The sequence below is a fragment of the Lithobates pipiens genome, unplaced genomic scaffold (genome assembly GCF_037356315.1).
Source record: "Lithobates pipiens isolate NorthernLeopardFrog02 unplaced genomic scaffold, aLitPip1_a1.2 Scaffold_16, whole genome shotgun sequence".
In the NCBI taxonomy this organism is placed as follows: Eukaryota; Metazoa; Chordata; class Amphibia; order Anura; family Ranidae; genus Lithobates; species Lithobates pipiens.
In genome coordinates this window covers 608,363,435-608,388,103 of record NW_027507748.1, presented here as the reverse complement: position 1 = coordinate 608,388,103, position 24,669 = coordinate 608,363,435, and the positions used below count along the sequence as shown (strand labels likewise).

The following is a 24,669-nucleotide window of genomic DNA, read 5'->3' as shown; positions in this document are numbered from 1 at the left end:
AAACAAAAGGAAAGATAGGGGGCAACCTTGCCTTGTGCCTCTGTGTAAGCTAAAGGTTGGTGAGGTCCTTCCCCCCTCCTGAATGGCCACCACAGGTGCCGAGTAGAAGAGCTGTACCCATGAAATAAACCAGCTACCAAGCCCAAATTTCCACATGACTGCCCACACATATGCCCATTCAATGCGATCAAAAGCCTTGTGGGGGGTCTAGGGACAATAACACTTGATAATGGTGGGCATTACCTTATTTAAACGTAGAGCTAAAACCTTAGCCAAAATCTTTACATCATTTTGCAGAAGGGAAATAGGCCTATATGAGCCTGGGTCAAGGGGGTCTTTATTTGGCTTCAGTATCAATATATTAGCCCTAGTCATTGACGGTAGAAGGTTACTACTTTCTCTTGCCTCATTAAATAACGTCAATAGTTTTGGAAGTACGGACTCTACGTATTGCTTATGCACCTCTATTGGTAACCCGTTGTCTCCAGGAGCCTTATTCCCCGTACACATGATCGGATTATCCGAAAACAAACGTTGGATGTGAGCTTGTTGGCTGAAAGTCCGACCGTGTGTATGCTCCACTGGACATTTGTTGTCGGACTTTCCGCCAACAAATGTTGGCTAGCAGGTTCTCAAATTTTCCACCAACAAAACTTTGTTGACGGAATTTCCGATCATGTGTACACAAAGTCCGATGCATAAAAGTTCATACATGCTCGGACTCAAGCAGAAGGAGCCGTGGTGGCTACTGAACTTCCTTTTTCTCAGCTCGGCGTATGTCTTGTACGTCACCACGTTCGTAATTGTTGGCTAACATTTGTGACCATTTGTATGCAAAACAAGTTGGAGCCAACATCCTTTGAACAAAAATCCAGTTTTGTTGTCGGAAAGTCCAATCGTGTGTACGGGGCATTAGAGTTAGGGAACAGACTGGTCACCAGCTGCAATTCTTTCAAAGTCAAGGGGGCATCCAGTAGCCCTCTGGAGGAGGCAGACATACTAGGCAATTTGACATTAGCAAGGTAATCGGTCACAGCTTCTAACAGATACGTTTGTTTGGATTCATGTAAGGAGGAGTAATAGCCTACAAGTTCTGACATAATCTGATCTGGGGAGTTAGCCACATGACCTGTGTTCATGCGTAGCACCCCGATAGAGGGGGATACTTGCTGGTAGTGAGCTATTTTTGCTAAGAGGCGACCAGTGTGCTCACCCTCCTCATAGAACGCCATCTTATTAAATAATCTCTTTCGCTCTGCAGCCGAAGCAGTGGTTCAGTAAAGAGCTTCCTGAGCTGACAGCCATGCTTTCCTATTAGCATCTGTCGGGTTGACAATAAATTTCCCCTCCAAATCCTCTGCCATCCATTCTATACCCTCCCTCTGAGCATTCGTGTTTCGCTTAATAGCCTGAATCTCTTTAATAAAGATCCCTCTGAAGACCGCCTTAAAGGCCTCCCAGGCATTGTCTGCATTCACACCGTTAGTGTGAATGTGCCAAAAGTCTATAATTTGAGATACTATCTGCTCATGGGAGCCAAAATGCATTAATCTTCCATGTAGCCTCGGCCACCGTGGAAGGCGGTCCAGCCTCCAGTTGCACAATCAGTGGGGAGTGATCCGATACACTTCTGAGGGCATGTCGCCTCCAAAATAGATCGTTCAGCCGCAAAAGAGCATAAACATAGGTCTATCCGTGACAATGAAGAATAGCTCCTGGAAAAGCAGGAGAATTGCTTCACTCCCAGATATTTTGCTCACCAGGTATCCTTCCACCTCACCTCATCTATACATTTTTTAAGGGCAGTACGGCAAGTCCCCCCGTCCCCCTACCACAGGTGGGTGTTTGTCTAAAACCTGGTCTGTATAGCAATTGAAATCTCCCAAGCCATAAAGTGGCACGTCAGGATATTTAATCTGGTATTCCAATAGGGTACTTAGGACCTGATTATTATATGGAGGGGGTATATAAACAAAAACAAGAATACATTTACGAGAAAACAACCTGCATAGCAAAAAAAAAAAAAAAATATCTCCCCTCTGTATCCAGCATGGAGTCAAGCTCCTCGTAATCTAATGAGCTATGTAGAAGTACAATCACACCCCTAGAGTACGTGGTGTGAGTGGAGTGATATGCCTTCCCCACTCAGCAAAAGTTCAAACAGGTAACAGAGTCAGCTGATAGGTGGATCTCTTGTAAGGCACAAATAGCAGGCAAATGTTTCCGTAGCAAGGGTGAGACCATGGTAAGTTTTAAGGGGTTGTGTAGCTCCCAATGTTCCAAGAACTGTCACTGTTGTCATCGTAAAGGTATAAAGATATATCTTGCAGGAGAAATATAGCGTTCTCCCAATGGAGCGTTAGGTGTGGAAAGGGCTTTGCTTTTGAGCACAGACCCATACTCCAGGGGCAACCTCGGGGTCTGCTTTAAAGTAGCAATTACTGTTTCCCTGTGGTTATAGTAAGAAAATTCTTCTGCTCTGGAACCAACTTGCACAAGAGACCAACTCATAAGCACAACGGTGCTCCAAACTGTTGCAGCATGCCAGATCGTGTGAGGGCATAAACAGTGTGTATTCCTAGGCACCAAATTGTCAACAGGAACTCCAAAACTGTGCGGGACAACAGGTCCCCACCATGTGCTGTGTTGACGGCGGGGGGATGCCATTTTGGTGATCCAGCCACGGGCCATCTCCCCGGTTGCCCTGGGTCAGCACATCGCTACTGTTTGAGGGTAGATGTCTGCGGGTGTTAAAGCAGGTGTTCCCCGGTGTTGTGTCACCAAAACCAGGTGTTTTGCTAAGCTGTATCAATTCAGGGCGATAGCGGGAGCTCTGTGAAAAAATGTCTGCTCACATGCCGCACTCGTCACCCCTCCACCAAGTATCTTAACCAGTTCCCGACCGGCGCATGCCGATGTACGTCGGCAGAATGGCACGGACAGGCATATTGGCGTACAGGTACGTCCAATCTTCAATGCCGCACTGCAATCAAGCCACCGGCGGCGTGCTCGCGTGCCGGTCGGGACCCCCTTGAGTCCGGTCGCGGGTCCCGCGGACTTAATCGCCGCGGGCATACCCGCGATCGTCTCATTGTAAACATTGTGCCATTGTAAACAACATTTCTCCATTCTTCCTAGCAACTAGTGACGCTGATCTCTGCTCCATGTGATTGGAGCAGAGATCAGTGTTCACTAAATGAAAGCCCAACCCCCCACAGTTAGTAACACACCCCTAGGAACACTTAACCCCTACACTGCCACCCACTGGTTAACCTCTTCACTGCCAGTGTAATTTACACATGAATCACTGCATTTATATAGCAGTGATTACTGTATAAATGACAATGGTCCCAAAAATGTGTCAAAAATGTCCGATGTGTCCGCCATAATGTCGCAGTCACAATAAAAATCTCTGATCGCCACCATTACTAGTAAAAAAAATTATAAAAATGCCATAAAACTATCCCTATTTTGTAAACGCTATAACTTTTGCGCAAACCAATCAATAATCTCTTATTGCGATTTTTTTTGTTACCAAAAATATGTAGAAGAATACGTATCGGCCTAAACTCAGGGAAAAAAATGTTTTTTTATATATTTTTTGGGGATATTTATTATAATAAAAAGTAAAAAATAATGTGTTTTTTTCAAAATTGTTGCTCTATTTTTGTTTATAGCGCAAAAAATAAATACCGCAGGAGTGATCAAATACCACCAAAAGAAAGCTCTATTTGTAGGAAAAAAAGGACATCAATTTTGTTTGGGAGCCACGTCGCACGACCGCACAATCGTCAGGTAAAGCGACGCAGTGCCAAATCGCAAAAAGTGGTCTGGTCTTTGACCAGCAAAATGGTCCGGTCTGTAAGTGGTTAAATTTGACCGCAAAAGGTAGAAATAAACTGTAAGTTTACATGCAAACCTATGTTATCGCTAGGTATACGCAAGTTTTTTTTTTTTTTATCATGAAAAATGATAAGGTTCTGCTGTTTTCATGCGCATTCTGAAAGCGCACCAAAGATGCAGCATGCAGGAATTTTGGTGCACTTTCAGAAAGCGCACTAAAACCGCAAGACCTAACAGGAGTAATGGGAAAGGACAACCAACTCACAGGTACACTGTGTTGCTCCCATGGTGTGGTCAAACTGCACCGCATCAGTTTGTAAGCAGCATTAGTCCACCTGCAAAGTCCCATCAATACCTGATGATCCTGCCATTGAAGGTCACTAAATACAGCTTCATGTGATAATGTGTGGCAACAATGCTGGACTGCTCCTGTTACTGCCGATTCATAAGCTTGTAGATTGTCACACTACACTGTCATATCTTACATCCTTTAGCTGTAATTTAATCATAATATACAGTATATTCCAGTGGGCTTTGTTATCACCATGTATCTCTTTGCATTTTCTGTGAATTTTTTTTTTTTTAATAGAATGGTTATTGAAAACAAAAAAAAAAAGGGACATGTTTTTTTCCTGTTAATGCTTTATTAATTACATATTATGGAAAATATAGCAAGAAGATTAATATTCCTGCTGCTTTATCAGAGACTCCATGGTGAAAGAAGGAGGAGCAGATCCAAGAACTCTTGCAGTAAGATTTTTCTGGTGAAGTCACCAAGATGTACCCAAATCTATCTAGTGATTCAGTTGACCAGGATCCATCCAAACAAAAACAGTTATTTTGGATGGCCTGACCCCAAAAATGTGCCATGAATGTACTTCAAATAAATATTTTTTAAAGCCAATTAAACAAAAAACATTATTAGCATCAAAAGACCACAGAATGGATACTGGTATGATCCTCACTATAATGTAAGGTACACTGGGGTAATAGGTGCAGCTTACTTGGACAGGCTAATATATCACTAACACTGTAGAATGCTGATGTGAATTTATAAATATTGCCTCGGCTCCAGGACTTCTTCTGAGCCTCTCCCATCCTCAGGAATGCTCTACCCCAATCTGTCCGACTATATCCTACTTTGTCTATTTTTAGACGATCCCTGAAAACTCATCTCTTCAGAGAAACCTATGTGGCCGCCACCTAACAAATGTACATTCATTTTCTCCATCAGCACATCCTCTTGTATCTCTTGACCCTCCCTCTTAGCCCTTGTACACACGGTCGGAATGTGTCCAATCGGACCGTTTTGTTGGGTATTCCGACTCTGTGTGGTCTCCTTCGGACTGTTTTCGTCGGAGTATCCGACGGACCAAGTTTTCCAACTTGTTGGTAAAATTTTCGACAAAATGCTCCGATCGGACATACTCCGATCATCTGTAGAGAATTCCGATCGGACAAAGTGCCACGCATGCTCAGATCAAATTCCCACACCAAAGCTATTGGCTACTAGTGTGAACGTAGTCCCATCGTAACGAATTTGGCCTAAACCAGGAAGCAATTGAAGAAATGTAAAAAAAAAAAAAAAAAAAAAAAAAGGTAAAAACAAGAAAATATATATATACATTCCTATCTATTTACTATTGGTAGCAGCATAAGGATTAACAACAGTTAATGTTGATTAAGAGGGTTTAGTTCCGCTTTAGGAGTTGATCATTTAACCTACAAAGAGTATATGAAAGCTGGAGTAAAACAAACAAAAGCACTGCTGATGGCAATCATGTCGTGATGTGTGCAAATAAGCAGTCACAAGATGAATCACATTTCACAGGTCATTAGGGAAAATGCAGCAGTTCTGTACTCAAAGTAACATGTTTCTGAGAAGTCTTTTTATTCACATAGACATCACAATACACTATAAAATTACTCTGGGTGTTGCCATATTAAATTATCTACAGTGATCAGGCACAGTGTCAGTACCTTTTAGGCAACTTTTAGCAAAGGCATCAGAAAAAGAAAAAAAATATGGGAAACTTTATGGCGCATCTAACTAGACATGTCGAGAAAGACTGCTCATGTAACCTACTGTTTCCACATCCAACATTTCAGTGGCTACTGCCATTTTTTAATTTTTTGTCTGATGTTTGATAAGAGCATTAACTGAGGTTCTCAAATACAGAAGCAATTATATAAAAGAAAGCACCCTGGAATTCCAATAAGAATGTATACTTCTACATAATTCTACCAGATACGTGAATGACTCTTAAGCATGTTTCAGGTATGTCCTACTCTACAGGATGGAGCTGTACAGTGCTTCAACCTCAGGACTTATTTTTCTGTGGACCACAGTTGGTCCTAGAGAACAGATGGCCAACAATAATCTATTTCGGGACTACATACTGCTGCAAATAGTTAATTCAACGAGGAGCACCAGAACAGTCCATGAATTATAAAATTGAACGTGTTTTCTGCCATGTTTCAGCCCTCTCTTTACTACTGGAATAGATAAACAAAAATACTAGCTTTCCTCTTCAAATTAGAATAAAGCTGGCACAGGCCTGCAGTACACCAATTACCGAACCAAAATCTCTAGGAGTACCCTATCAGTGAGTAGCGGATACTGTGGTACTCATATTTCCTACTACTGGAGGTATCCTGTCTAATACATGTAAAACTGGTCCAAGAATAAACTCTTCCTCAAACCACACCAACCATGTGTAAAATTGATAAAGGACACCTTTTTACCAATTTTTAATAAGGTTAATAACTTTTTGAGGGCCACAAAACAATACTAAACCATTGTAATCTGATTATCAGGATTGACAGCTAGAAGATAGTGATGCATAATAATGAATGAATGAATGAATGTATACTCACAGTGAGGCTCATAGGTGGGTGGGGGATCGCCACAGGGCACACACTCCATATCCTGAAACCCACCAAGCTTCGTCTTTCTATAGTACCTGCAAAAAAAAAAAAAAGTGTTCCCTTTAACTAAGGTTTTAGGCTCATCAACTCAGTGAGTGTTAAAAATGCATTCGAGGTTTGGGATTCCAGATTCCCTTGATTCTATACTGTGCAATCACCCTCTTAGGCACTAACTTGTGTAGGAAAGGCTATGGGCACACAAAGTGGATGATCATGGAACAAGCTTTAACATACTCACCTGCAGTTCTACGGGTACAGACTTTTAGCCATTCAAAAGTTGAGGATACCAAAAGCTAAATCAGTGTAACTGGTAGAAAAGTCAAGTAGGCTTTATCGATTGTGTGAGCTTTAAAACCATTAACATATAATTATTAATGTTCTTGACATCTATAGCATGAAATACTTCAGCAATTAAATTATGCCAAAATAAGAACACTGTGTAGAGCATACCCCATCCTCCAATTAAGAATGGCCACCTGTAAAATAGGAGACAACATTCTGCTAGAAAAAAAGAAAGTCCTCAGATGTATCCGACTAGCTTTCTGCCATAATGTGATTATTCGGCAGCATATAAAAACAACTGCTGCATTCTTGACAAGCTTGCTGGTATGAGTTACCACGGTCGGCCATGCTGAGTGAAACTTTGGAATTACAACTGAGGCATTTGTGGACCTAAACAAGCAGAGTGGAACAAATACTTTGAAATACATCATGAACAAAATCATAAGCGGAAAAGCCTACTGAGTGGTGAAAAGAAAAAACAAAAACAATTATGTGCAATCCTTTAGCAGGAGCCTGCATGCTGCAAATAAATAATGTAATATGACCACATTATCCATTAAGGGGGCACAAAAAAGGACTTTCATTATCTTTAAAAGTTAGTTTAGATAAAACAGCAAGTAAAAAAAAAAAAAAAACTGACATAATCTCATCCATTTTCAACTAAAAAAAAGAAAGGCTGGAGATAGCGGTATATGTGTATGGGGGGGGGGGGGGGGGGGGGATATAAAAATATGTTGGCAACAGCAACAGAATGGCCCAAACAAATTGCCTGATGGACCGTTCGAAAAGAAGACCAGGTGGCAGCCTTACAAAACTGAAAAACAGATGCCGAAAAGCCAAAGAAGCACTCGCAGACCTAGTATAGTGTGCATTGACATAAAAGGGTGGAACCTGATTCTTAAAGTGATCGTAAAGCTTCAAATATTTAAAATAAATAAATAACAAACATGTCATACCTCCACTGTGCAGTTCATTTTGCACAGAGTAGCCCCGAACACAGACTTCTGGGGTCCCTTGGCGGCTCTCACGGCTCCTCCCCGCATCAGATAACCCCCTAGGAGAAGCGCTCTCCTGGGAGGTTATCTTGCGGGCACGCTCCTGAGTCCAGCATTCGGCGTCCATAGCCGCTGAATGTATGACTCCGCTCCGCCCCCTGATGCCCACGTCATTGGATTTGATTGACAGCAGCGGGAGCCAATGGCTGCGCTATCAATCTATTCAATCAAGTGCCAAGAACTCGGGGCAGAGGGACAGTGCGTCCCCGCCATTGGAAGTTCCAGGGCTCAGGTAAGTAAAACGGGGGGCTGGTCACTGCCAGGTGTTTGTTCACCTTAATGCATAGGATGCATTAAGGTGAAAAAACACAAGGGTTTACAACCCCTTTTAGACCATAAGCTTGGATGATGATCTAGTTAAGTCAGCAAGAAATGGTGAAGTGTTACGGAGACCATCCAGAATGATAAACAAAGTCAGGATTTCTAATGAAAACAGTTGATGTGAGATAGACACAAACATGTACCACATCCACCCAATGAACGAAGATCTCCTTTGAATGCACTGCAGCTAGACACAAAGACAGAAGGCAAAGGTCTTCACCTAAAGCCCAGTAACACTGCAATTTTTTTTCATTCAACCCAACTGACAGTTCACTGTACCAACACAAGTGATGTTGGTGTGGTGATCTCCCCCACTGTGTTATTGTATTCTGAAAGGGGGGATCCCAGGGGGACTCTCCCCACCCCTCTCCCGGGGGGCATCCGTACACACTCCTGAACACACTAACTGAAAGACGGTCAATTCCCAGTGAACAACCCAATTATTGGACATTGAGTACCCAGCTTTAGGAAAGAAGGAGTCTCTATGTCTCAACACCACCTCATTCTTATGCAAGATGAACAATGTTTTTTTCAGGACAAAGCCACCCTCTCAGACACTTGCCGCAAAGAGGGTATGGAGAAAGAAAACAACCTTGTAAAAGGGAATATCTCTGATAGGTTCAAAATGCATAGAGGCTGGAATGGGAGGCTGGTGGTCTTTGAAACAAGATCGCAAGTGCAGAAATCTAGCCCTTGATGGTACTCGGGGCCTACTGTTGAGTTAGGCCCAACTGGTATAAGGTTAGGATTTGCCCCATGGAGTATTTCCTGTGATGAAACTTTCTTTTCTCACACAAAGCAAAAAATATGCCTTTCCTGTATGTAAATCTTTATGCCATAGGTACTAGGGTGATAATACCTTGATCTAGAATGCTATAGAAGGCTGTATGGAGGTCTGATAATCTGTGCAGTGACAAAGGCAGGTTGGAAGACATGAACTGGGGACAGGACAAAGAGCAGAACTCTAGTTGGTGGGGGCCCCACTTGATGCTGGAGAGGGTTTTTCAGTAGGCTTGGGTTATTTGGAAGCCCAAGGTTTGCAGCTGAACTAGGTACTTAATTTGGGTATGGCTTTATGGTTTTATGGCTTGTGAGGTTGGGGCTTGGGAGTAAAAGAATTAGCTCTTCTTGGTCAGGGTGGGGGGTTCCTGCTGGAGGTTCAGCCTTTTTCTGCTGAGGCAGATGAATATTTTTACCCACAGTAACCTCTTCAATGAGGTTGGCCAAGGCAAATCCAACATTTGAGCAAAAGAGTCCACTGCACGGTAACCAACAAGCAATTTGCAAGGGATACAAGATGTTGGACATGAGCATGAGCTCAAAATGCTTCACAAATAGTGGATCAGTTTGCAGGAAACAGGATCTCTTTTTTATGAACCCTATGATCCATTTCTGCTAAAGTTTGATAAACTAGCATACAGTCAGGGGAGCTGCAATGCAAGGCCAGTCAGAGAGAATAAAGTTTTGGCAAGAATCTCTAAGGGTATATTGATGGGATTCTTTAAAACCAGGCACAACCTCCATGGGGGTCATCAGTGCTTAATTAGGAAAGCATCCTCTGTGGGAATGGCCCGTTTCCTGAAAAACACTCCTCAAAATGGGTATAATGCAGTCAATGTTTTGGAGATGTAAATAACTTATCAGGAGTCTCACAGTCCCCATAAAGGATGTCTGGTACTAGCAGGTGCAAAGGAAAGGCAATCCTACAGTCTCTAAAGAATCCCAGACAGGTAGAAGAATTAGCAGAAGCTGCAGGATGATCTATTACTAAGCACCATGTCAATAAGAGCTGAAATAGTCTCCCTAAGCCTTACAGTAATCGCACTGTCCAAAATCATCATCTGTTATGGATTTTTCAGGCACTGTGTAACATAGTCTGAGGGCTCAGAAGCTGGTATGGCTGCAGGCTGATCAAAAAAACGATTCTGCAGGAGAAGCCATTGAGGTATGCTTATGGTCTTTGTAGCCAGAGTTGGCTATTAAATCTGCTATTTGGGCCATAAATTGCTGCTTAAAAACTGTAAAATCCTCCCAGGATAGAACCCAGAAGGGAGCCACACTTGACGGAGCTAAGGAAGACTAATTTTTATTCCCGGAACTGGTGCACTGCAGGCAGCACTACAACTGGCTGAATATGAGCAGAAAGAAACAAACAGTTATGGTGGGACTGCTCGTCAAGAGTATTAGAGCCAACATGTTGGGATAAACAAACCTCAAGGTACAAGGGCTCTGAATACGCATGAACCAGCTGCTGGTAGCAGGAGAGGTTCAGATGGCCGGAGGTGACTAGGTCACAGTAAATCAACAGCAAAGACCAAGTGATCATATCACCTGCAATAAGGAGAAGTAGCAGAAATGTGTTACCTCACACTGAATGGTGAGGAAAAAAAAGAAGGACCGTGGGCATGCATGCTACACTCCACCTAGATTACATCAGTGATCAATCCCTCATCGTTAACCTAAGGGAAACAAAATAGGGATAATAATGCCGCCCAATGGTCTTATTCACAGTAGCTTCCAGTTCTCAACTTACACGGCCTACTAACAAAGTAAGTCTTCAGGGACTGGGTCAGATTAGAGGCTGTGCCATAGCTCTGGACCCAGCAAGTGCTCCTCAGTGAACACAGTACACTCAAGTCTGGAAAGCACCACAATACAGAGCCCATTGCATGAATTCCAGGCTAGTCATGTAATCGACCAGTCCAGTGTGGTCTGGGCGTGGCCTCCGTAGATATTGTGGAAGATGCACTGATCTAGATAACTGCACGTGGAGGCTTACTTCAGCAGCTTGTAGGCAATGCTTAATAAAATCAGAAACATTAATCTTCAATTCAGGAAAAAATGGCTAGCTAAAAAATAGTTACTTTTTCTCAGTAGAGAAAAGATGTTCATCCTCCTAAGGCAGTGGTCATCAACCCTGCCCTCAGGGCCCACTAACAGGCCAGGTTTGCGAGATAACTGAAATACATCACAGGTGATATAATTTGCTGCTCAGTGATTGCAGTATTCTAGTCTGCATCTCCCCAAGGTAATACATAAAACCTGGCCTTTTAGTGGGCCCTGAGGACAGGGTTGATGACCACTGTCCTAAGGCACTAGCAAGAAAACTGAGGTATCCCAAGAGTGGGAGGAGTTATAAAGGACTGACACTGTTTTGTTTGCTGGTGTCCAAATCATCCTGCAGGTGGCAGTTTAACCCAACTGTCTCTGAATCTTGTGTCTCTCCTTTTTGCTTTGGTATAGATAAAGAACAATTGTGTGTCCACTGGAGGCAACCAGCAACCATATGGATTTTGAGTTCACTGTAGGCAGGCCAGTTACCAAATTATTTTGATTTGGTTGCTATTGGATGCTCCTTTTTCCTTCAAGATTGGTTTGCATCATACAAACAGGCCTGCTTGTATAGTCCTATTTAGGAATACCTATTCCATATTACTACAAGAAAGAAAGTAATAGATAATGTTTGAATATTAACAGCTACTGTGTTTATACATTTATCATAATGATTCCTTGTGGCAGTGCAAGATCTTTTACAAAAGAGGCCCAAACACAATTGTCACAGCTCAAAAGAAGCTGGAATTAAGAATTCCAAATGAGTTTCTCACTTTGAAATTTCCTCCTTTAAATCATTAGAAAAATACTGCGATTCTCTCAATGGTAACAATTAGTATTTCCATACCAGGCAGAGAATTCATTAAATATGGAAGAACTGATGCAATGGACCTTTGAAATTAAGAAACTAATAAAATACAAGTGAGGCTGACAAGGAAGTATTTAATTTGATTGACTGTCAAAATAAAAGTATTACATTCAGTACAGAGTTATCCTCATAGGCACATTCTGCAGAGAAAAAAAAAACAGACAGGAAGGCCAAACTCTGGATACACACTACCCATCTCAAACACTATGGTTCATTGTCAATAGCTGAGACACCTCCCAATTAACCCATATGTCCAAAAATACATGTATAGCCTCAGAGGGCCACATATACCGTAAATAAATAGAAAAATATCCCATACCATGTAGACGCTATAACTTTTGGGCAAACCAATCCATTTTTTTTTTTACCAAAAACATGTAGCAGAATACATATTCGCCTAAACTGATGAAGAAATTCAATTTTTTTGCATTTTTTTTTTTATTGGATAGGTTTTATAGCAGAAAGTAAAAAATATTGTTTTTTGGTTTCAAAATTGTCACTTTTTTTTTTATCACGCAAAAAATAAAAAAATCTGAAGTGATCAAATACGACCAAAAGAAAGCTCTATTTGTGGGAAAAAAGGACATCAATTTTATTTGATCATGGGTGGGGGGCTAAATCTTCTGAAGGTTAAGTCTAGGCAGTACATATCGTTTATACTTCATCACTGTTACTTCAGGCACTATTAAGGCCAGGTAAATTTCCCTTTAAGAAAAAATGTACAGAATTTTACTATTTTGAAAGTAACTCTTCCAGTATTGTTTAAAATTATGTTATGATATACTAAAATATTCTATATAACGAATAAGGGGGCTTCTATGGAACCTACATCTACAATATTTACATATAAACACTTTTTTGTCGCAGCCCTATAACACTAAGGAAAGGCTCATTATAATGATTTTATGCTGGAACTTTATGCTGGGGCCAGCAGTAGAAGTGCAAAACCTTACAGAAAAAATAATTTTAACCCTCAATTATACTACTGGTTGCATGTTATGAACCACTTAACTGGAGTCAATCTTTTCCATGCTAGATCTACCGCATTTAACTTCTTCAGATCCATGCTATAGCCGAGTGACGGCTACAGCGAGGACCTGCTTTGTCGGGAATATGTCTATTGACGTCCTCCCGTGCCCGAGCAGCCTGCGGGCCCCCCTGCCGGGCGTGCGCGGCACAACTGATGATCAGCAAGTCTATGAGACTTGCTGGATCACAGATCGGAGTAAGGGGTCGATCCCGACCCCTTACCATGTGATCAGCTGTCAGACAATGACAGCTGATTGTATGATGTCAACAGAGCTGGTAATCGGCTATTTTTTCTCCTCGCGCTGACAGCATGAAGAGAAGGAAAAAAAAGCCGATCACCAGCGGCTGTGAGAAGGACATCAGTCCCGATCACGGCGAGCTGACACCAGCTCCTCAATGCCCAACTGTGCCCCCTGCCAGTGCCACCTAGCAATAGGCAACAGTGCCACCTACCAGTGCCCACCAGCGCCACCCATCAGTGCCACCCAGTGGCCACAGTGCCACCTATCAGTTCCCACAATCAGTGCCTTAACAGTACTGCACATCAGTGCCACCTATCAGTGCCCATCAGTGTCACCTACCAGTGCCCATCAGTGCCGCCTATCAGTGCCACCCATCAAGGCCCATCAGTGTCATCTATCAGTGCCATCAGTGGTACCTATTAGTGCCCATCAGTGCCGCCTTATCTGTGCCAATCAGTAGAGCCTTATCTTTGCCCATCAGTAGCGCCTTATTTGTGCCCATTAGTGCTGCCTTAACTGTGCCTATCAGTGCTGCCTTAACTGTGCCCACCAGTGCTGCCTATCAGTGCATATCAATAAAGGAGAAAAATTACCTGTTTGCAAAATTTTATAACAAACTATGAAACATGATTTTTTTTTAATTTTCCATTTTTTTTTTGTTTGTTTAGCAAAAAATAAAAATCCCAGCTGTGATTAAATACAACCAAAAGAAAGCTCTATTTGTGGGGAAAAAAATGATAAAAATTTCATTTGGATACAGTGTTGTATGACCGTGCAATTGACATTCACAATGTGTCAGTGCTGAAAGCTGAAAATTGGTTTAGACAGGTGGGGGGTTTAAGTGCCCAGTAAGCAAGTGGTTAAAGTCCCAAACCTTTTCTTGAAGTTAATCTCAGTTGAAAATCAATTTACTCACCCCGGTAAACACTCTCCACACACAGCATTTGCAGAAGATGTACAGTTTGTTTTCTGGTACCGGTTAACGGTGGCACAGTCTAGGCAGGTCTTGCATTTTTGAAAGCCCCAATCTTCCTTAAACCTATTGGGTCTACAAGGCAAACACTGAGCATCCTCTCCATATCCAAAGCCACATTCCTGCAAGAGGAAAAATAAATTTTATGATGTATCAAACATAAAATAATATATATCACACTGAACTTTACTTTATGACCACTGTCAGGTAAAGTAAAAACTTTGATTATCTCCCAACAATAGCATCTGAAAGTTAGTTGGAAATATTAGGCAGCCAGTGAACAAGTTGTACCTGAAGTTGATGTGTTGAAATAAAAAAAAAAGTGTAATTATTTGAGCAACTTTGTTAAGAACCAAATTGTAATGGCTAAACAACTGGGTTAGATCAACCTCAAAACTGCAGCTCTTGTGGGATGTGCCCAATCTGCAGTGGTCATGGCCTACCAAAAGTGGTCCAAGGAAGGAAAAACGGGTTCACTGGGTCATATGTGGCTCATTGATGCACATGGGGAGCAAGGGCTGGCCCATATAGTGAGATCCAATAGAAGAGCTACTATAGCTCGAATTGTTGAGAAAGTTGACATTGTGTCTTGACATCTTTGTATCAGAACCACAGTGCATTGCACTTTGTTACGTATGGGGCTACGTGTCCTCAGACCAGGGTGCCTATGCTGACTAGTGTCCATAACCCAAAAATGGGCATGTAATCATTGGAACTTACCCGTGGAGCAATGAAAGAAGATGGCTTGGTCTGATTAATCACGTTTCTTTTACACCATGTGGATGGCCGGATATGTGTGCGTCGCTTATTTGGGAAAGAGATGGCACCAGGCTGCGGTATAGGAAGAAGGCAATCTGGTGGGAGGCAGTGTGATGCTTTGGCCAATGTTCTCCTGAGAAACCTTGAGTCCTGCCTTTTATGTACCCCACCTACCTAAACATTGCTGCTGACTAAGTAAACCCCTTCACGGAAACAGTATTTCCTGATGACAGTGGCCTCTTTCAGCAGGGTAATGGGCCCTTGCCTCAAAATTCTCCAATATATTTTTAAAACTTTCTATATTTTTATATACAGTAACTGTGTGTCTTTTTAAGAAATGTTTTCAGCAGAGGACACCTTCATAAAGAACCAGAAAAGAGGGACTGCATCAACAGTTTGGAGCGCTCTTTTTACCATCAAAACCAGGCACATTAGGAACATCAGCCAAGATCTATGAGAGCCACTGATCCACCTTATGCTCATTGATTGGACTCACCTAAACGCACAGAACCAGGACGTTGTTAAGTATTTACCCCCTTAATTCCTTTTTTAGTTCTCTGTTGCATTATTGTCCAATTGTTCATTTAGAGTATCCTTTATACTAAATAATTTTGTTGCACCATTTTCAAGTATTAAACAATATTTTGAATTTTTTTTTAATATTGTCTTGAAAGCGCGAAAGCAGAAATGTCTCTTTGAAAAGTGCTACTATATGGTAAATCTCTGGGTATACCTATCTGTGGGGACAGTGTTTGTAAGGCCCCTTTCAAACCAGCAGACTGATTGAGTCCGCCTCTCAGTTTTTAAGGCTAACACGATCAGACCACCCATTGTTCTCTATGGGGCAGCAGATATTAGGGGGCGTGTGCCCGCTGTCACCGATGGCATCTGACCTGGTCTCCTAAAAAGACAGATGGTGATCTTTCCAGCAGATCAGATGGGATGACAATCGTATGGAAATGGACCTGTTATATGCCAGTTCAGTGGGGATCAGCGGAGAGATCCCCCACTGAGCAGGTGGATCAGTTTGGATGGATTCCGCCCCGTGTGAAAAGGGCTTTACACACATTTATAATCAGAATTCTTATAGTTAATATTGAATGTTTTTTATTTTATACTAAAAATATTTGTTGGCAAAGTACATAGTTACATATTTGGTAAGGTTGAATAAAGACAATAGCCCACCTAGTTCAACCTGTGTGGGTGGGTGTTCATGTAGATAATAATTTCCCATATCCCTGTATATTCTGTTCGCTAAGATGCATGTCCAATAGTGTTTTAAAACTACCAATACTTCCTGCCGACACCACCTATTTGTGGAAGGGAGTTCCACACCCTTACTACCTACCTACAGTTGGGGGATCCTACGTACACTGAGATCACCATTGAGGTATTTGTATATTGCTATCATATCTCCTCTCAATCTTCTCTTCTCCAGAGAGAATACATTTAGTGCTTGTAGTAGTTCCTCGTAATTGAGGTCCTCCAGTCCCCTTATTAATTTTGTTGCCCTACTTTGGACTCTTTCCAGTTCCAGCACATCCTTTCTGAGGATTGGTGACCAGTACTGGATGAAATATCCCAGATGTGGCCGAGCCAGTGTTTTATAAAGTGGTAGGATTATCATTTTATCTCTGGAGTAAATTCCCTTTTTAATGCATGCTAATATTCTGCTGGCTTTGCTTGCTGCAGCTTGACATTGCATGCCATTGCTGACACCCAGATCCTTCTCCATCCTGGATTCCCCCAGAGCTTCTCCCCTAGTGAGTAGTTTGCGTTTATATTTTTTAACCCCCAAGTGCATTTTCAATGTTAAACTTAATTTGCCATCTAGTTGCCCAATCCATTAATTTATTCAGGTCCTCTTGTAAGTTTTATATATCCTGCTGTGAGGTTATTGCCCTACTCATTTATCCCACCCTCTATATCACTTATAAATAAATTAAACAGACTTGGTCCCAGGACAGGGCCTTGGGGTATCCTACTTACTACTCTAGTAGAGTGATTCTCAACCAGGGTTCCGTGGAACCCTAGAGTTCCTCCAAAGGATGCTAGGGGTTTCTTCAGCACTGGGCAATTTCTGCCTCTCGGATAAGTTCCCACTGACACCATTGATCTTTTTAACTATCCGTAAGGAGGTAATTATTCCTAATGACCACAAGTGTAAGGACCATTCTTTCCACTGACCATCACACTAATGTATCATGAGTTAATTTTGAGCAGGGGTTCCCCCGAGATCGGAGAACTATTTCAAGGGTTCCTCTGTGTTGAAAAGGTTGAGAAAGGCTGCTCTAGACCATTCTGAGTACACGTTATTTATTACCAGCCTTTGGGCGAACGCCCCTGTAGCTATTAAAGAGTTAACCGTGTAGATATCAAAACCCAGCAATAATCAATCTCAATCAGCTGGCAGCTAGATTGTGGTCCTGCGAGCTGGAAAATCTTTGTGCAGGGTGAGAGTATCATTGTCGCGCATCAGTGATAGAGCGGTGCAAGTTTTACCAGCCATTAGTCACAAGTAGGTGAAGCTGGCCAGGGTCTGATCATGTGTCCTTCACATATGGAGGTATATGTAGCCTCATATGTCTATTTATTATTGGGATTTAAATTAAAAAAAAAAAAGCTCACATTTTACCAGCCATTCATACAAAAATGTAAGATAAAGAATCCAAAAGTGTCCACAAACTTTTTTCTTTCCCTTTATCAGAACTGTATATTTATTTCTCCTGACTAAAGTATGCCTTGTAGGGTATGACATAAAAAATAAATAAAATAGGATTAACTGGATTTCCTTACACCACCTTAAATAAGTGCAGCTTTTTAAATGATCCAAGGACCTACTGCAAACAAAGAAGCTTGGAACAGCATGCAATGTGTTTTTCAGGGCTAATAATCTCCCTTTCCCCTATAGGCATCAGCTAGGCATCCACTTTATCTGAGAAAGCACAGAGCATTTGAATGATAAAAGGTTTTCAAGGGCTCCCACTGCTGCATTATTACTAGCTTACAGCAGAGCTCAGTGAGGTATCTGTTGTCTAATAAAGCTGCCTATGTGAATGTACAGGAGCTGTCTGAAGGTTCACACACAGGCTTTCCACTTAACAGTCAATACAAACCACACCTATCTGTGCGCCCTGCCAGAGACCGCTCACGCACAGCAGGCCCCTCACAGTGTGCGTCTCAAGCCGAGGGGGGATACTGCGCTTCAGTACAATGAGATGAATACAGGAGTGTTCTGTCATAAGGGGTAACCCGCTGAAGCCGGGAGCTATGAGCTCAACACGACCTTGGAAATATAAACTTCTTTTTATAGGGGATCTGATGGGGTTGTTTTATAGCGGGTCCTAGACTCCATGGAGTGTGTATCTACATGCAAACAAAAGGTGTCATACTGAATTTTATGAGTATTTAAAAATGTGTGGGAGATTAGCTCGTAGGGTTCACCTTTTCTGGAAAATAATGGCAGCGGGCAGGCAGTTTCTTTAACCACTTCAATACTGGGCACTTTCACCCCCTGCCTTCCCAGGCCAATTTTCAGCTTTCAGCACTCTTGCACTTTCAATAAGAATTGCGCGGTCATGCAACACTGTACCCAAATTACATTTTTATCATTTTGTTTGCACAATAAAGCTTTCTTTTGGTGGTATTTATTCACAAATCATTTTTTTATTTTATGCGATATAAGAGAACAAAAGTAGTCATTTTGAAAAAAATATATATTTTCTACTTTCCATTTTAAAAGGAATCCAATAAAATTTAATTTTGTCATAAATTTAAGCCAAAATGTATTCTGCTACATGTCTTTGGCAAAAAAAATCCAGTTAAGTGTATAATAATTGATTTGTGTGATCACGGACAGATGTATGTGGACATATGTGCGCAGATAATCACGGACAGATGTGCGCAGATGATCGCGGACATATGTGCGCAGATGATCGCGGACATATGTGCGCAGATGATCGCGGACATATGTGCGCAGATGATCGCGGACATATGTGCGCAGATGATCGCGGACATATGTGCGCAGATGATCGCGGACATATGTGCGCAGATGATCGCGGACATATGTGCGCAGATGATCGCGGACATATGTGTGCAGATGATTATTGGGACATATAAATTTAGTGCTACATATGTGGGGACAGGTGTTTTTACTGTGTGGGGACATGTGTGTGGGGACAGTGTTTTGGGGACACTATTTTGGGGACATTGTGTGTTTACATGTGTGGGGACACTGTGTCAGGGATCAGTGTGTTAAAAGCTGTAAAAACAGCTCATACTCAATGATCACCGGCTGGCTGCAGCGATCCCCTCTCCTCACTGACAACTTCCATGTGAGGAGAGGAGAGGAGAGCCGATTGCCTAGCAACCAGCTCTCTATTTACATCACAAGACGGTTCTAATTGGACACAACCATCAAGTGATCAGGGGGGCCAATAACAGAGCCCCCTGCCGATCTGAGATGTGCTGTGTCCGGGTGACACGAGCGTGTCGGGATGGCGCTGCTGCACGTGCACAATCCCCCTCCTTCTGGGGGACGTTCCTGAACGTCCACTCAGAAGGAGGAAGTGCCCACCCGCCATATATATGTGTAGTGGCCAGATGGGAGGTAGTTAAAATCAAGCGGGTTGCCAGGTTTATTTAGCAGAGGTTTGAAAAGTAATGAAAACAAACAAAAAAAAACAGTAAAGTAAATCCTTGCCATCCGGCGCTAAACTTCACACTATACTCCTCGCTATATGGTGTGGGGCTGGTCCCTGTCACCCACAAAACATGTGGTAAAGCAAACCTTTATAAATCCGAACAGAGCGCTCCTCTCTCTCAGATTCCCTTCTGAGTCCCAGGCCAGACCTGTGCTCTCTTCCTGAGTGTGGACTCAAGTGGACCACAACAGCCGGACCAGAACAAAGCCTACCACGAGGCTGGAAAACCCTGACCTGGATTATGGTTTAGCCTTACAATAGAATGCATGTGAGGTGAAATATACTGATTATCCATTACCTCACCTCGCATACCATCACAAAAGCCAAAAATAATGTCCATAACAAGTATGGATTACCACTCTGAACACAGGTGTCTGGAGACGTATGATTATTATTATTATTACACAGGACTTGTATAAAACCACTGGTTTGCGCAACATCTTACTATATAAACAGAGACATATGATGCAAAATTCAGGCATATCATCCCACAAGGGAACCACAGGTTCGATGTACAGCTGCTATACAATTCAGTGGCTGTGGACTGCTACTTGCATAAACACATGCATCAATGGATGCCCTTGGAGCCACATTGCCTGCCCAGTTCAGGGGCACATTTCCATACACATGCGCACGTCTATTTACACAAGTATCAACCCATCAGTGGCAGCTGGTGTTTTTTTTTTTTTGGGGTGACGGAAAACAACCATCCACCCCCCCCCCCCCCCGCAGTTTGCTGCGTGGTACAGTGGTTCGGCTCTGAGTCCTCTCCTCCATGCTGCTCCTCCCCTCTGCCTATGTGTGAAATAGGATCGCCTGTCCTTTCAGCCAATCGAGTGACCGGTGTCAAAACCTGCTCCCAGATTGGCTGGAAGAGGGATCAGTTTTACAACAGCGAATATTGATTCGCTGTTGTAACACACATGGGTGGGCTCTGAGCGCACCCTGCAACTCATACCAGCTGTTGATTTCTATGGGAGGGCTGTATGCAGCAGCTGTGGCTACCAGACGGGCAAATAAGCCCAAATTGTACATCATAGAGCCCCAGGCACCCATGTGTGTATGTGTATAAGTCTTACAGTCAAAGTTTGGAATCAACAAAAATAGCTCTATTTAGATAAAAAATAAAAATAAAAAATAAATCATTCTAACGTAGATCTAAAACCAAACATCAAAAGGTAATATTAAATGTTCCATGCAAGGTCCACTTTTTAAACGTGCCCCACCCTCCTTTGATGAATTGCTGATTAAGACAAAAAAACAAACAAACACCCTAAGCCCAAGTTCACACTGCTGAACTTGCACAATTTCATTCCCACATGCCAGTCCGACTTCGGGGGCTTTTTCAGAGACATCTGTGCTGGTTCCTGCACAGATATATATTGAAATCACGCCCAAAGTGAACAAAAGTAGCCCTGAAACTACTCTTGGGAATAAGACGGTGCCATTTCCGGCAATGCCGCCGATTTGCCATGCGATTTCACAGTGCTTTAGAAAACTAAATGTTATCCAGTTGGGGTTTACATCCACTTTGGAGACGTAGCAGACAGAATTGAAAGCTTACCACAATTGGAGGCACATTCTGTACTAATGCTTTTAGCAGCAGACACTTTTGGACTACGTCCTTTTACTCTGTTTTAACGTCTTTTCACAGTGAGGGAGACCTCTAGTTTCCAAACAAATAATAATTATGCCAGGAGTTCAGCTCTGTTTGTGGTTGGAATGGTTTACTAGCTGTATAGTCAGACAGGAGTCCTCTGTGCAATGTCTAGCCTCATATTCCACATTTGTGCATCTCTGCATAAAATCACCAATTGATACCTCATTTACCAAAGCAGCACATGTGGCTTTCTATCACCTGTCCCAACCAAGAGATATAGGCTTGGGTATTACATGGATAGATGGAACATGCATATCTGCAGTGATATGCAATTCTTGTATTATAGGGGCATTTGGACACCCCTCTCTGAAGGCCCTTAAAATGTAAAATTTGGCATTCACCAATCTGGAACCAAAGAGGAAATTTTGGGCACCACGGTCTGTAAGTATAAATGCAGCCTAAGGATAAAAAAAATTGATAGAAAACTGGCTAAAAGAGTGTATTCAGATAGTAGTGGTTAATGAGTCTTACTCTGAATGGTCTAAGGTCATCAGTGGTGTACCCCAAGGTTCAGTGTTGGGACTATGGACAATCCGGGTTTTGAATCAGGGTTTCAGGCAGTCCGGGAGCTGGAGGGCAGGTTCGGCATCACTGGGGGGGCTGATCAGGGCAATGATGTCAGCAAGAGTAGTTTGGCCACACCCACCGCTCACTGCAGCAGGCTTTGTGCACCGCATTACTACTCTCTTCGGGGCATCCAAAGGTGTCCAATGCCACTAAAGTGTTCGGGTTTGGCTTGAAGAAAAGGTGGCAACCCTAGTAATATCTTTATAAATGATATAGAGTCTGGGATCAAAAGAACCATTTCAGTGTTTGCAGATGACAACAAGCTGCAGTGGAATAATGTCCTTACAGGATGTCTCCAACTTACAAGACAACCTCAATGCTCTGTCTAATTGGGCATCTATGTGGCATATGAGGTTTAATGTAGGTACATGTAAAATTATTCACTTGGGGGCTAAGAATATGCATGCATCATACATACTGTACTAGGGGAAGTACAACTGGGGGGATCAATGGTGGAGAAGGATCTGGGGATTTTGGTAGATCATAAGCTTAATAATGGCATGCAATGCCAAGCTGCAGTTTCCAAAGTGAGCAAAGTCCTTCCTTGTATTAAAAAGGGTATGGACTCCAGAGAGAGGAGATATCATTACTGATATTTATAGGTAAAGTTATTCCAAGGAATACCTTATTTATCGGCATATAAAACACGCACAGACATATAACACATACCTTCATTTTAGGAGGGAAGTTTTAGGGAAAATCAAATTTTAAATAAAGAACTTAGCAAAATAAGGGTCAGTGCCCATCAATTCAGCCCCACCATTGCCCATCTGCAGCCTCACAATTGCCCATCTGCAGCCTCACAATTGCCCATCAATGCAGCATCTTGCATGGTATTTGCCCAGCATTTAAAAAAAAAAAAGTTAACCCAATTGTTTGCATAAAGTGAAAGATGGTGTTACGCTGAGTAAATAGATACCTAACATGTCACGCTTTAAAATTGCTCACACTTGTGGAATGGCGCCAAACTTCAGTACTTATAAATCCCCATAGGAGACACTTTACAATTTTTTACAGGTCACCTGTTTAGAGTTACAGAGGGGGTCTCGCGCTAGAATTTATTCTGTCGCTCTAACGTTCGCGGCAATAACTCACATGTGTGGTTTGAACGCTGTATACATATGTGGGCGCGACTTATGTATGCGTTTGCTTCTTTTTTGTTATTGTTTATTTTACTTTTAATTTTTCTATTTTGGCACTTTCTTTTTAAAATTTTTTTTAATCACTTTAATTCCTATTACAAGGATTGTAAACATGCCTTGCAATAGGAATAGGGCATGACAGGTCCTCTTTACAGCGAGATCTGGTGTCTATAAGCCCCCGGATCTCGCCTCTAGGCTGAAAAGCCTGAAATAATTTTTTATTTTTTTTTTAAATACACAATCTCGGCTTTCCAGCCAAGAAAACAGGGGTTTCAAATGCAGAGGCTGTGCGTGACGTCATAACGTCGCGCCAGGCCACCGAAGGTCATATAGACTGCTGGTGGCCATCTGGCCTGCGGTATTCTCTGTGGTGAAATTTCAGTGCTAGCAGATTCCTTCTCTAGCTCGCCGATCCCACGGGTGAGCCAGTAGAAGCACCGGAGGGCGGTGGGAAGGTTGTCCCTTTTCGCCGCTTGTAAAAATAATCAAGCGGCTCAACAGTTTTTATAGTGCAGGGAATCGCCGGCTGTAAAAAAGATATCTGAATGATACCTGTAACTGCAGGTATCATTCAGATATCACCACTCAAAGTCTGCAACGTCCATCACGAGATGCATATAGCATATGATGGCGTGCGGGTGGGAAGTGGTTAACTATGTAACTATATAAGTGAGTTGGACATACTAGCCTCCACTCTACTTAAAAGCTTTTCCACAAGATCTTGGAATGTTTGTGGAAACATCTGCCCATTAAGGCAAGAAAACATCACTAAGGTCAGGTATTGATGTTAGACAAGAAAACCTGACTCATAATCAGTGTTTCAAATTATCTCAAAGGTGTTCATTATGGTTGAGGTCAGGGCTTTGTGTAGGCCCCACCACGTCCCTCCACACCAAGGTTCAAATCTGGGTCCCCCACCAGTGGTTTTGTCTTCTGGCCTTCTGGAAAGCAATCCAGCATTCCAAGATGGCCGATACGTGCCACCACAGCACATCGATACGTGCCACCACAGCACATGCATGTGACATCATCATGACTATTTGGTCCGTGTTGAGTGTGGTGGATCCAGGAGGGGGTGCTGATCCCAGTTTTCCCAGTTTCTGTCCTGTAGGAAGGACTGTTGTGCCTGTGGGCCGTGGCTCTATTACTGCAGCTTCCACCAGCTCTACACCCTTCTTGTCTGGGCATATTTAAGGGGCCTCTCCTGTGTCATGGCACTGATGGTAAAGCTGCCCATTTCTCTTAGCAAAAAGCATCCAGTTCCTGTAAATTCTTGGGCTGTCTTGCATAAACTGCACATTTGAGATCTCCCCAGAGTGGCCCAATGATATTGAGGTCAGGAGACTGAGATGGCCACTCCGGAACCTTAACTTTATTCTGCTGTAACCAATGACATGTTGGAATGTCCAAATACATCCCATGCGCAACTTCCTGGCTGATGAATGCAAATGTTCCTCCAGTATTT

At 42.5% G+C, this 24,669-nt stretch overlaps 1 protein-coding gene across 2 annotated transcripts in view; it reads right to left on the bottom strand.

The window, feature by feature from the left end:
• TNFRSF19 (TNF receptor superfamily member 19) overlaps positions 1 to 24,669 on the bottom strand; it is a 158,030-nt gene that overhangs the window by 64,832 nt on the left and 68,529 nt on the right. For both annotated transcript variants that reach the window (XM_077484028.1, XM_077484029.1), the window contains exons 4-5: positions 14,317 to 14,495; positions 6,721 to 6,806 (exon numbers count right to left, since the gene is read on the bottom strand). In XM_077484028.1, coding sequence (XP_077340154.1) covers positions 6,721 to 6,806; positions 14,317 to 14,495 — 265 coding nt within the window. The remainder of the gene's footprint in view (positions 1 to 6,720; positions 6,807 to 14,316; positions 14,496 to 24,669) is intronic.